Consider the following 12,714-nt stretch of genomic DNA (forward strand, 5'->3'; position numbering starts at 1 on the left):
AAACCTACATCTTGATCCTTAAAAAAGCATATTAATATGTATCTTAATAACAAAAACAATCACAGCTGAAATAAAAGCCTTCAGCCTACTAATATTAGTTCATAAAATACATTCTCTGCGCCAAAAGTGATGAGTTAAGGTGCCCATGCAGGCAAGGGTGCCACCAGGCATTTGGCCCCGGGGCAGACCCAAGACAGGCTGGAGAGATTATATCTCTCGGCTGGCCTGGGAATGCCTTGGTGTTCATATTCATATTAATATTCTTATTCTTCTATGACAAAGAGTACAAGTGTTCATTTAAGGAAATAAACAGAGCAGTAAGAGATATTTTTCAATTTTTTATTTTTATTTTTGATTTGCCGCCAATTACATGTTTTTATTTGTAATTTTTGTAGTGCTCCCTACTATGTGAACCCCTCACCTGATGTTTTATGTTTATTAGTTTAGTTTAGATTCTAAACTATCAACCCCAACAATCGAATGATCTCCTTTAATAGCAAGCGCTGGGCAACGGTGGAAAGGAAAAACTCCCTTATAAAAGGGGAGAAACCTTTGACAGAACCAGGCTAAGAAAGGGGCAGCCATCTGTCATGACTGGTTGGGGGGTGAGAGGCAGAGGAAAAGAAAAAAGAGAGCACATGTTAGCTATATGTTGCTCACATTGCCTAAAATGAACAACGTATGGTTTTCTGGACTGTGAAAGAAAAGTCTCAAGTCAGTTTTCAGTGACGTGACTGAAGACTTTTCTGGATGGCTGTGCGGATGCTTGTCAGAAACACTTCATTTCCTTTCTTGGAGAAACGAACTCCGTTGCGTAAAAAAATCGAGTTGTCGAAAAACCTGATGTGCGGATGCTCAATAATCACTCCATCGAAGCGGTCGACAGCCTTTCTAATGCTGGCATTCACAGTCTTCCTGTCCTTATTGATTTCGCCTGGATTTCCATATATCCACACTTGACGCTCGTTGATGGATGAATATGCAATTGTCATTGAGGGGAACTCTGTGTGCAATTGCATCAATTCCTTCTCAATGACAGAAGAAAGTTCATAAGCAGAAAAGAGTCCCAAATCATTGCCCCCAGCATGGATTACCAGTATGTCAGGTGGGCTCTGTGTGGATAGCTCCTTATAAAAACAAGGAAGGACTCCCGACCAGCGCATTCCTCGTTTGCCAAACCACTGGACTTTGGTATTAAGTCCGAAATTTTCTCCAAAAATCTCTTTTGCTTCACCCTTGGCTCGTCTGATGTAACTGGACCCAATGATCCACACGTTTGTTTCTCTCTGGTCTTCTGGGCTCTCTTTCTTTTTCGGTGTGTTTTCACGGGTGTTGGTATCGCTCAAGGCCGTATTGTTTGTTTTCTGACCTGGGAGTTGGATAGTCCTGGACCAGGGACTTTTTTGGATGCTCTGTGTCACTACTGCTTGTTCTGGCCTCTTGTTGTCTTTTGGTGTGTTTTCACAGGTTTTGGTATCACCCAAGGTAATATCGTTCATTGTTTTAACTAGGTATTGGATATTCTTTGGCGGAAAACTTTTTTGGATGCTCTGTGTCACTACTGATTGTTCTGGCCTCTTGTTGTCTTTCAGTGTGTTTTCAGAGGTTTTGGTATCACTCAAGGTCATATTGTTCATTTTCTTAACTAGGAGTTGGATAGTCCTTGGCGAACAACTTTTTTGGCTGCTCTGTGTCACTGCTGCTTGTTCTGGCCTCTTGTTGTATTTTGGAGTGTTTTCAGAGGTTTTGGTATCACTCGAGGTCGTAACATCCATTTTCGCAACTACATGTTGGATAGTCCTTGACGAAGAACTTTTCTGGATGCTCTGTGTCACTGCTGCTTGTTCTGGCCTCTTGTTGTATTTTGGAGTGTTTTCAGAGGTTTTGGTATCACTCAAGTTCATATCGTTCTTTTTCTGAACTTGGAGTTGGATAGTCCTTGAAGAAGAACCTTTTTGGATGCTCGGAGTCACTGCTGTTTCTTTTTTCTCAGTGTCTATTCTCATCCTCTTTCTCTCTGGAGAGTAGCTCTCAGAGTTGTTTTTGCTGCCTTTTGAAATCTGACTGTATCGTCTTTTCAACACAGTTTTTTCTTCACAGATTCGTCTCTTTTTCCTTGGTGGAAAGCAGCTGTCGGGACTTCTGCAATTCTGTGCAGCATAATCTGGGCCTCGCTTCCTCTTGAGTGGAAGCTGGAAATGTGTTTCTTCAGAATTTGGCTCTGGATTTTGGAGGTCCATTGTAGTAAAGCCAGCGTAAGCTTGTTGACTTATGCCGTGTTTACTCTGAGACATGTTAGAGTGTTGATGAAGTGACTGTGTTAAAGATTCAACTGTTTTAAAATGTTTCTCAGGTTTACCTTTGAATGCTGCAATCTTGAGTGTTGCAAATAAACTGACTGAAAGTTTGGGATTCTTACCCCTACTTAAGGATTCACTGTCATAATGACATCATTATGACATCATAATGATGTCATAACATAATGTAACAGTAACATTCTTTTTCTTCTTCTTTTTTTTTAAAAATTTGGTGTTATTGTCTATAGGGCTTTGGAATGTGATGTCACGGGAGGGGGCGTGGCCGCCGGGGCGCCATTTTAGCTGGCCAAACAAAGGGCTCAAGGAGCTAATGCATCAGCAATGGTTCGCTTTGCTGTGTTGTGGGTTTTAATGTTAGATCGCATGATCGGGAAGGGAATAAGCTTGAAAATTGGCTCTCTTTTTATTCTTTCCCAGCCTGAAAGCAACGTGAGGGAGCTTATTTAGTGGTTGTTACCAAAAGAAGGCATCTAGCCTGGATAGCAGCTGTGAAATGAGTTGATATCCAGTTCTCTACCATCCACAGATATCTGTTGTTGTGCTACAGACATTTTCATTCTGGTAAATTCTAAATAAGTTCATATTAGGGCTGTTCGATATAATGATATATATTGGATGATGATATAAAAATATCTATTGTTTCATTTTACACTATTGTTTGTTTCGTGCTATCGCAAAATAAACTGTTTATGCCAATATTTTTTCATCGTTTTGATGGTCACTGTAGTGGCTATATTAATTTCTTAAAGTTCTCTCTTTCTCTTATATTTAATATTACCACACTATGGAGGGATAGGCTACTGTTTTTATGTTGTTGTTAGCAACAACATGGCGTGTCCGCTTGTTTATTTTCCACATAAGCCTTTCACAATAAAGCTCAAGATCCTGTTGAGCCTTTTCAAAATAAACTGAATTACGTGAAAGAGTATGCAGATTTTTTAGGGATGAGAAGCAAAAAAGAGCCGCCGGGTGCTAAAAAATAAACCTTAGACTCAAACGTTAGAACAGGCTTTTCTCCGCAGCACGCCGTGTAATAAAGATAAAGAAAACGGCGGCCGTTACAACTTATGTCTAAAAATGTATAGCTTCATGCATCGGTTAAAACACTGGACTGCAAGTAATAACAAAAACAATCACAGCTGAAATAAAAGCCTTCAGCCTACTAATATTAGTTCATAAAATACATTCTCTGCGCCAAAAGTGATGAGTTAAGGTGCCCATGCAGGCAAGGGTGCCACCAGGCATTTGGCCCCGGGGCAGACCCAAGACAGGCTGGAGAGATTATATCTCTCGGCTGGCCTGGGAATGCCTTGGTGTTCATATTCATATTAATATTCTTATTCTTCTATGACAAAGAGTACAAGTGTTCATTTAAGGAAATAAACAGAGCAGTAAGAGATATTTTTCAATTTTTTATTTTTATTTTTGATTTGCCGCCAATTACATGTTTTTATTTGTAATTTTTGTAGTGCTCCCTACTATGTGAACCCCTCACCTGATGTTTTATGTTTATTAGTTTAGTTTAGATTCTAAACTATCAACCCCAACAATCGAATGATCTCCTTTAATAGCAAGCGCTGGGCAACGGTGGAAAGGAAAAACTCCCTTATAAAAGGGGAGAAACCTTTGACAGAACCAGGCTAAGAAAGGGGCAGCCATCTGTCATGACTGGTTGGGGGGTGAGAGGCAGAGGAAAAGAAAAAAGAGAGCACATGTTAGCTATATGTTGCTCACATTGCCTAAAATGAACAACGTATGGTTTTCTGGACTGTGAAAGAAAAGTCTCAAGTCAGTTTTCAGTGACGTGACTGAAGACTTTTCTGGATGGCCGTGCGGATGCTTGTCAGAAACACTTCATTTCCTTTCTTGGAGAAACGAACTCCGTTGCGTAAAAAAATCGAGTTGTCGAAAAACCTGATGTGCGGATGCTCAATAATCACTCCATCGAAGCGGTCGACAGCCTTTCTAATGCTGGCATTCACAGTCTTCCTGTCCTTATTGATTTCGCCTGGATTTCCATATATCCACACTTGACGCTCGTTGATGGATGAATATGCAATTGTCATTGAGGGGAACTCTGTGTGCAATTGCATCAATTCCTTCTCAATGACAGAAGAAAGTTCATAAGCAGAAAAGAGTCCCAAATCATTGCCCCCAGCATGGATTACCAGTATGTCAGGTGGGCTCTGTGTGGATAGCTCCTTATAAAAACAAGGAAGGACTCCCGACCAGCGCATTCCTCGTTTGCCAAACCACTGGACTTTGGTATTAAGTCCGAAATTTTCTCCAAAAATCTCTTTTGCTTCACCCTTGGCTCGTCTGATGTAACTGGACCCAATGATCCACACGTTTGTTTCTCTCTGGTCTTCTGGGCTCTCTTTCTTTTTCGGTGTGTTTTCACGGGTGTTGGTATCGCTCAAGGCCGTATTGTTTGTTTTCTGACCTGGGAGTTGGATAGTCCTGGACCAGGGACTTTTTTGGATGCTCTGTGTCACTACTGCTTGTTCTGGCCTCTTGTTGTCTTTTGGTGTGTTTTCACAGGTTTTGGTATCACCCAAGGTAATATCGTTCATTGTTTTAACTAGGTATTGGATATTCTTTGGCGGAAAACATTTTTGGATGCTCTGTGTCACTACTGATTGTTCTGGCCTCTTGTTGTCTTTCAGTGTGTTTTCAGAGGTTTTGGTATCACTCAAGGTCATATTGTTCATTTTCTTAACTAGGAGTCGGATAGTCCTTGGCGAACAACTTTTTTGGCTGCTCTGTGTCACTGCTGCTTGTTCTGGCCTCTTGTTGTATTTTGGAGTGTTTTCAGAAGTTTTGGTATCACTCGAGGTCGTAACATCCATTTTCGCAACTACATGTTGGATAGTCCTTGACGAAGAACTTTTCTGGATGCTCTGTGTCACTGCTGCTTGTTCTGGCCTCTTGTTGTATTTTGGAGTGTTTTCAGAGGTTTTGGTATCACTCAAGTTCATATCGTTCTTTTTCTGAACTTGGAGTTGGATAGTCCTTGAAGAAGAACCTTTTTGGATGCTCGGAGTCACTGCTGTTTCTTTTTTCTCAGTGTCTATTCTCATCCTCTTTCTCTCTGGAGAGTAGCTCTCAGAGTTGTTTTTGCTGCCTTTTGAAATCTGACTGTATCGTCTTTTCAACACAGTTTTTTCTTCACAGATTCGTCTCTTTTTCCTTGGTGGAAAGCAGCTGTCGGGACTTCTGCAATTCTGTGCAGCATAATCTGGGCCTCGCTTCCTCTTGAGTGGAAGCTGGAAATGTGTTTCTTCAGAATTTGGCTCTGGATTTTGGAGGTCCATTGTAGTAAAGCCAGCGTAAGCTTGTTGACTTATGCCGTGTTTACTCTGAGACATGTTAGAGTGTTGATGAAGTGACTGTGTTAAAGATTCAACTGTTTTAAAATGTTTCTCAGGTTTACCTTTGAATGCTGCAATCTTGAGTGTTGCAAATAAACTGACTGAAAGTTTGGGATTCTTACCCCTACTTAAGGATTCACTGTCATAATGACATCATTATGACATCATAATGATGTCATAACATAATGTAACAGTAACATTCTTTTTCTTCTTCTTTTTTTTTAAAAATTTGGTGTTATTGTCTATAGGGCTTTGGAATGTGATGTCACGGGAGGGGGCGTGGCCGCCGGGGCGCCATTTTAGCTGGCCAAACAAAGGGCTCAAGGAGCTAATGCATCAGCAATGGTTCGCTTTGCTGTGTTGTGGGTTTTAATGTTAGATCGCATGATCGGGAAGGGAATAAGCTTGAAAATTGGCTCTCTTTTTATTCTTTCCCAGCCTGAAAGCAACGTGAGGGAGCTTATTTAGTGGTTGTTACCAAAAGAAGGCATCTAGCCTGGATAGCAGCTGTGAAATGAGTTGATATCCAGTTCTCTACCATCCACAGATATCTGTTGTTGTGCTACAGACATTTTCATTCTGGTAAATTCTAAATAAGTTCATATTAGGGCTGTTCGATATAATGATATATATTGGATGATGATATAAAAATATCTATTGTTTCATTTTACACTATTGTTTGTTTCGTGCTATCGCAAAATAAACTGTTTATGCCAATATTTTTTCATCGTTTTGATGGTCACTGTAGTGGCTATATTAATTTCTTAAAGTTCTCTCTTTCTCTTATATTTAATATTACCACACTATGGAGGGATAGGCTACTGTTTTTATGTTGTTGTTAGCAACAACATGGCGTGTCCGCTTGTTTATTTTCCACATAAGCCTTTCACAATAAAGCTCAAGATCCTGTTGAGCCTTTTCAAAATAAACTGAATTACGTGAAAGAGTATGCAGATTTTTTAGGGATGAGAAGCAAAAAAGAGCCGCCGGGTGCTAAAAAATAAACCTTAGACTCAAACGTTAGAACAGGCTTTTCTCCGCAGCACGCCGTGTAATAAAGATAAAGAAAACGGCGGCCGTTACAACTTATGTCTAAAAATGTATAGCTTCATGCATCGGTTAAAACACTGGACTGCAAGTAATAACAAAAACAATCACAGCTGAAATAAAAGCCTTCAGCCTACTAATATTAGTTCATAAAATACATTCTCTGCGCCAAAAGTGATGAGTTAAGGTGCCCATGCAGGCAAGGGTGCCACCAGGCATTTGGCCCCGGGGCAGACCCAAGACAGGCTGGAGAGATTATATCTCTCGGCTGGCCTGGGAATGCCTTGGTGTTCATATTCATATTAATATTCTTATTCTTCTATGACAAAGAGTACAAGTGTTCATTTAAGGAAATAAACAGAGCAGTAAGAGATATTTTTCAATTTTTTATTTTTATTTTTGATTTGCCGCCAATTACATGTTTTTATTTGTAATTTTTGTAGTGCTCCCTACTATGTGAACCCCTCACCTGATGTTTTATGTTTATTAGTTTAGTTTAGATTCTAAACTATCAACCCCAACAATCGAATGATCTCCTTTAATAGCAAGCGCTGGGCAACGGTGGAAAGGAAAAACTCCCTTATAAAAGGGGAGAAACCTTTGACAGAACCAGGCTAAGAAAGGGGCAGCCATCTGTCATGACTGGTTGGGGGGTGAGAGGCAGAGGAAAAGAAAAAAGAGAGCACATGTTAGCTATATGTTGCTCACATTGCCTAAAATGAACAACGTATGGTTTTCTGGACTGTGAAAGAAAAGTCTCAAGTCAGTTTTCAGTGACGTGACTGAAGACTTTTCTGGATGGCCGTGCGGATGCTTGTCAGAAACACTTCATTTCCTTTCTTGGAGAAACGAACTCCGTTGCGTAAAAAAATCGAGTTGTCGAAAAACCTGATGTGCGGATGCTCAATAATCACTCCATCGAAGCGGTCGACAGCCTTTCTAATGCTGGCATTCACAGTCTTCCTGTCCTTATTGATTTCGCCTGGATTTCCATATATCCACACTTGACGCTCGTTGATGGATGAATATGCAATTGTCATTGAGGGGAACTCTGTGTGCAATTGCATCAATTCCTTCTCAATGACAGAAGAAAGTTCATAAGCAGAAAAGAGTCCCAAATCATTGCCCCCAGCATGGATTACCAGTATGTCAGGTGGGCTCTGTGTGGATAGCTCCTTATAAAAACAAGGAAGGACTCCCGACCAGCGCATTCCTCGTTTGCCAAACCACTGGACTTTGGTATTAAGTCCGAAATTTTCTCCAAAAATCTCTTTTGCTTCACCCTTGGCTCGTCTGATGTAACTGGACCCAATGATCCACACGTTTGTTTCTCTCTGGTCTTCTGGGCTCTCTTTCTTTTTCGGTGTGTTTTCACGGGTGTTGGTATCGCTCAAGGCCGTATTGTTTGTTTTCTGACCTGGGAGTTGGATAGTCCTGGACCAGGGACTTTTTTGGATGCTCTGTGTCACTACTGCTTGTTCTGGCCTCTTGTTGTCTTTTGGTGTGTTTTCACAGGTTTTGGTATCACCCAAGGTAATATCGTTCATTGTTTTAACTAGGTATTGGATATTCTTTGGCGGAAAACTTTTTTGGATGCTCTGTGTCACTACTGATTGTTCTGGCCTCTTGTTGTCTTTTGGTGTGTTTTCAGAGGTTTTTGTATCACCCAAGGTAATATCGTTCATTGTTTTAACTAGGTATTGGATATTCTTTGGCGGAAAACATTTTTGGATGCTCTGTGTCACTACTGATTGTTCTGGCCTCTTGTTGTCTTTCAGTGTGTTTTCAGAGGTTTTGGTATCACTCAAGGTCATATTGTTCATTTTCTTAACTAGGAGTCGGATAGTCCTTGGCGAACAACTTTTTTGGCTGCTCTGTGTCACTGCTGCTTGTTCTGGCCTCTTGTTGTATTTTGGAGTGTTTTCAGAAGTTTTGGTATCACTCGAGGTCGTAACATCCATTTTCGCAACTACATGTTGGATAGTCCTTGACGAAGAACTTTTCTGGATGCTCTGTGTCACTGCTGCTTGTTCTGGCCTCTTGTTGTATTTTGGAGTGTTTTCAGAGGTTTTGGTATCACTCGAGGTCATAACATCCATTTTCTCAACTACATGTTGGATAGTCCTTGTCGAAGAACTTTTCTGGATGCTCTGTGTCACTGCTGCTTGTTCTGGCCTCTTGTTGTATTTTGGAGTGTTTTCAGAGGTTTTGGTATCACTCGAGGTCGTAACATCCATTTTCTCAACTAGTTGTTGGAAAGTCCTTGGCGCATAACTTTTTTGGCTGCTCTGTGTCACTGCTGCTTGTTCTGGCCTCTTGTTGTATTTTGGAGTCTTTTCAGAGGTTTTGGTATCACTCGAGTTCATATCGTTCTTTTTCTGAACTTGGAGTTGGATAGTCCTTGAAGAAGAACCTTTTTGGATGCTCGGAGTCACTGCTGTTTCTTTTTTCTCAGTGTCTATTCTCATCCTCTTTCTCTCTGGAGAGTAGCTCTCAGAGTTGTTTTTGCTGCCTTTTGAAATCTGACTGTATCGTCTTTTCAACACAGTTTTTTCTTCACAGATTCGTCTCTTTTTCCTTGGTGGAAAGCAGCTGTCGGGACTTCTGCAATTCTGTGCAGCATAATCTGGGCCTCGCTTCCTCTTGAGTGGAAGCTGGAAATGTGTTTCTTCAGAATTTGGCTCTGGATTTTGGAGGTCCATTGTAGTAAAGCCAGCGTAAGCTTGTTGACTTATGCCGTGTTTACTCTGAGACATGTTAGAGTGTTGATGAAGTGACTGTGTTAAAGATTCAACTGTTTTAAAATGTTTCTCAGGTTTACCTTTGAATGCTGCAATCTTGAGTGTTGCAAATAAACTGACTGAAAGTTTGGGATTCTTACCCCTACTTAAGGATTCACTGTCATAATGACATCATTATGACATCATAATGATGTCATAACATAATGTAAAAGTAATATTCTTTTTCTTCTTCTTTTTTTTAAAAAATTTGGTGTTATTGTCTATAGGGCTTTGGAACGTGATGTCACGGGAGGGGGCGTGGCCGCCGGGGCGCCATTTTAGCTGGCCAAACAAAGGGCTCAAGGAGCTAATGCATCAGCAATGGTTCGCTTTGCTGTGTTGTGGGTTTTAATGTTAGATCGCATGATCGGGAAGGGAATAAGCTTGAAAATTGGCTCTCTTTTTATTCTTTCCCAGCCTGAAAGCAACGTGAGGGAGCTTATTTAGTGGTTGTTACCAAAAGAAGGCATCTAGCCTGGATAGCAGCTGTGAAATGAGTTGATATCCAGTTCTCTACCATCCACAGATATCTGTTGTTGTGCTACAGACATTTTCATTCTGGTAAATTCTAAATAAGTTCATATTAGGGCTGTTCGATATAATGATATATATTGGATGATGATATAAAAATATCTATTGTTTCATTTTACACTATTGTTTGTTTCGTGCTATCGCAAAATAAACTGTTTATGCCAATATTTTTTCATCGTTTTGATGGTCACTGTAGTGGCTATATTAATTTCTTAAAGTTCTCTCTTTCTCTTATATTTAATATTACCACACTATGGAGGGATAGGCTACTGTTTTTATGTTGTTGTTAGCAACAACATGGCGTGTCCGCTTGTTTATTTTCCACATAAGCCTTTCACAATAAAGCTCAAGATCCTGTTGAGCCTTTTCAAAATAAACTGAATTACGTGAAAGAGTATGCAGATTTTTTAGGGATGAGAAGCAAAAAAGAGCCGCCGGGTGCTAAAAAATAAACCTTAGACTCAAACGTTAGAACAGGCTTTTCTCCGCAGCACGCCGTGTAATAAAGATAAAGAAAACGGCGGCCGTTACAACTTATGTCTAAAAATGTATAGCTTCATGCATCGGTTAAAACACTGGACTGCAAGTAATAACAAAAACAATCACAGCTGAAATAAAAGCCTTCAGCCTACTAATATTAGTTCATAAAATACATTCTCTGCGCCAAAAGTGATGAGTTAAGGTGCCCATGCAGGCAAGGGTGCCACCAGGCATTTGGCCCCGGGGCAGACCCAAGACAGGCTGGAGAGATTATATCTCTCGGCTGGCCTGGGAATGCCTTGGTGTTCATATTCATATTAATATTCTTATTCTTCTATGACAAAGAGTACAAGTGTTCATTTAAGGAAATAAACAGAGCAGTAAGAGATATTTTTCAATTTTTTATTTTTATTTTTGATTTGCCGCCAATTACATGTTTTTATTTGTAATTTTTGTAGTGCTCCCTACTATGTGAACCCCTCACCTGATGTTTTATGTTTATTAGTTTAGTTTAGATTCTAAACTATCAACCCCAACAATCGAATGATCTCCTTTAATAGCAAGCGCTGGGCAACGGTGGAAAGGAAAAACTCCCTTATAAAAGGGGAGAAACCTTTGACAGAACCAGGCTAAGAAAGGGGCAGCCATCTGTCATGACTGGTTGGGGGGTGAGAGGCAGAGGAAAAGAAAAAAGAGAGCACATGTTAGCTATATGTTGCTCACATTGCCTAAAATGAACAACGTATGGTTTTCTGGACTGTGAAAGAAAAGTCTCAAGTCAGTTTTCAGTGACGTGACTGAAGACTTTTCTGGATGGCCGTGCGGATGCTTGTCAGAAACACTTCATTTCCTTTCTTGGAGAAACGAACTCCGTTGCGTAAAAAAATCGAGTTGTCGAAAAACCTGATGTGCGGATGCTCAATAATCACTCCATCGAAGCGGTCGACAGCCTTTCTAATGCTGGCATTCACAGTCTTCCTGTCCTTATTGATTTCGCCTGGATTTCCATATATCCACACTTGACGCTCGTTGATGGATGAATATGCAATTGTCATTGAGGGGAACTCTGTGTGCAATTGCATCAATTCCTTCTCAATGACAGAAGAAAGTTCATAAGCAGAAAAGAGTCCCAAATCATTGCCCCCAGCATGGATTACCAGTATGTCAGGTGGGCTCTGTGTGGATAGCTCCTTATAAAAACAAGGAAGGACTCCCGACCAGCGCATTCCTCGTTTGCCAAACCACTGGACTTTGGTATTAAGTCCGAAATTTTCTCCAAAAATCTCTTTTGCTTCACCCTTGGCTCGTCTGATGTAACTGGACCCAATGATCCACACGTTTGTTTCTCTCTGGTCTTCTGGGCTCTCTTTCTTTTTCGGTGTGTTTTCACGGGTGTTGGTATCGCTCAAGGCCGTATTGTTTGTTTTCTGACCTGGGAGTTGGATAGTCCTGGACCAGGGACTTTTTTGGATGCTCTGTGTCACTACTGCTTGTTCTGGCCTCTTGTTGTCTTTTGGTGTGTTTTCACAGGTTTTGGTATCACCCAAGGTAATATCGTTCATTGTTTTAACTAGGTATTGGATATTCTTTGGCGGAAAACTTTTTGGATGCTCTGTGTCACTACTGATTGTTCTGGCCTCTTGTTGTCTTTTGGTGTGTTTTCAGAGGTTTTTGTATCACCCAAGGTAATATCGTTCATTGTTTTAACTAGGTATTGGATATTCTTTGGCGGAAAACATTTTTGGATGCTCTGTGTCACTACTGATTGTTCTGGCCTCTTGTTGTCTTTCAGTGTGTTTTCAGAGGTTTTGGTATCACTCAAGGTCATATTGTTCATTTTCTTAACTAGGAGTCGGATAGTCCTTGGCGAACAACTTTTTTGGCTGCTCTGTGTCACTGCTGCTTGTTCTGGCCTCTTGTTGTATTTTGGAGTGTTTTCAGAAGTTTTGGTATCACTCGAGGTCGTAACATCCATTTTCGCAACTACATGTTGGATAGTCCTTGACGAAGAACTTTTCTGGATGCTCTGTGTCACTGCTGCTTGTTCTGGCCTCTTGTTGTATTTTGGAGTGTTTTCAGAGGTTTTGGTATCACTCGAGGTCATAACATCCATTTTCTCAACTACATGTTGGATAGTCCTTGACGAAGAACTTTTCTGGATGCTCTGTGTCACTGCTGCTTGTTCTG

General features: G+C 40.7%; 4 protein-coding genes across 4 annotated transcripts; all 4 read right to left on the bottom strand.

The window, feature by feature from the left end:
- Positions 1-325: 325 nt before the first annotated feature.
- LOC146494886 (uncharacterized) lies at positions 326-2,459 on the bottom strand. The gene has a single exon (XM_085146716.1). It carries the CDS (start codon positions 2,292-2,294, stop codon positions 723-725), a length of 1,572 nt encoding a protein of 523 aa, XP_085002842.1. The 5' UTR covers positions 2,295-2,459; the 3' UTR covers positions 326-722.
- Positions 2,460-3,717: 1,258 nt separating this feature from the next.
- LOC146494887 (uncharacterized) lies at positions 3,718-5,851 on the bottom strand. The gene has a single exon (XM_085146715.1). It carries the CDS (start codon positions 5,684-5,686, stop codon positions 4,115-4,117), a length of 1,572 nt encoding a protein of 523 aa, XP_085002841.1. The 5' UTR covers positions 5,687-5,851; the 3' UTR covers positions 3,718-4,114.
- A 1,258-nt stretch (positions 5,852-7,109) lies between these two features.
- Positions 7,110-9,631, bottom strand: LOC146494888 (uncharacterized). Its single transcript, XM_085146714.1, has one exon. The coding sequence runs from the start codon at positions 9,490-9,492 to the stop codon at positions 7,507-7,509; it is 1,986 nt and encodes a 661-aa protein (XP_085002840.1). The 5' UTR covers positions 9,493-9,631; the 3' UTR covers positions 7,110-7,506.
- Positions 9,632-10,915: 1,284 nt separating this feature from the next.
- LOC146494889 (uncharacterized) lies at positions 10,916-12,089 on the bottom strand. Its single transcript, XM_085145634.1, has one exon. The coding sequence runs from the start codon at positions 12,087-12,089 to the stop codon at positions 11,313-11,315; it is 777 nt and encodes a 258-aa protein (XP_085001760.1). The 3' UTR covers positions 10,916-11,312.
- Positions 12,090-12,714: the final 625 nt, after the last annotated feature.

This window comes from Neolamprologus multifasciatus, chromosome 20 (genome assembly GCF_963576455.1).
Source record: "Neolamprologus multifasciatus chromosome 20, fNeoMul1.2, whole genome shotgun sequence".
In the NCBI taxonomy this organism is placed as follows: domain Eukaryota; kingdom Metazoa; phylum Chordata; class Actinopteri; order Cichliformes; family Cichlidae; genus Neolamprologus; species Neolamprologus multifasciatus.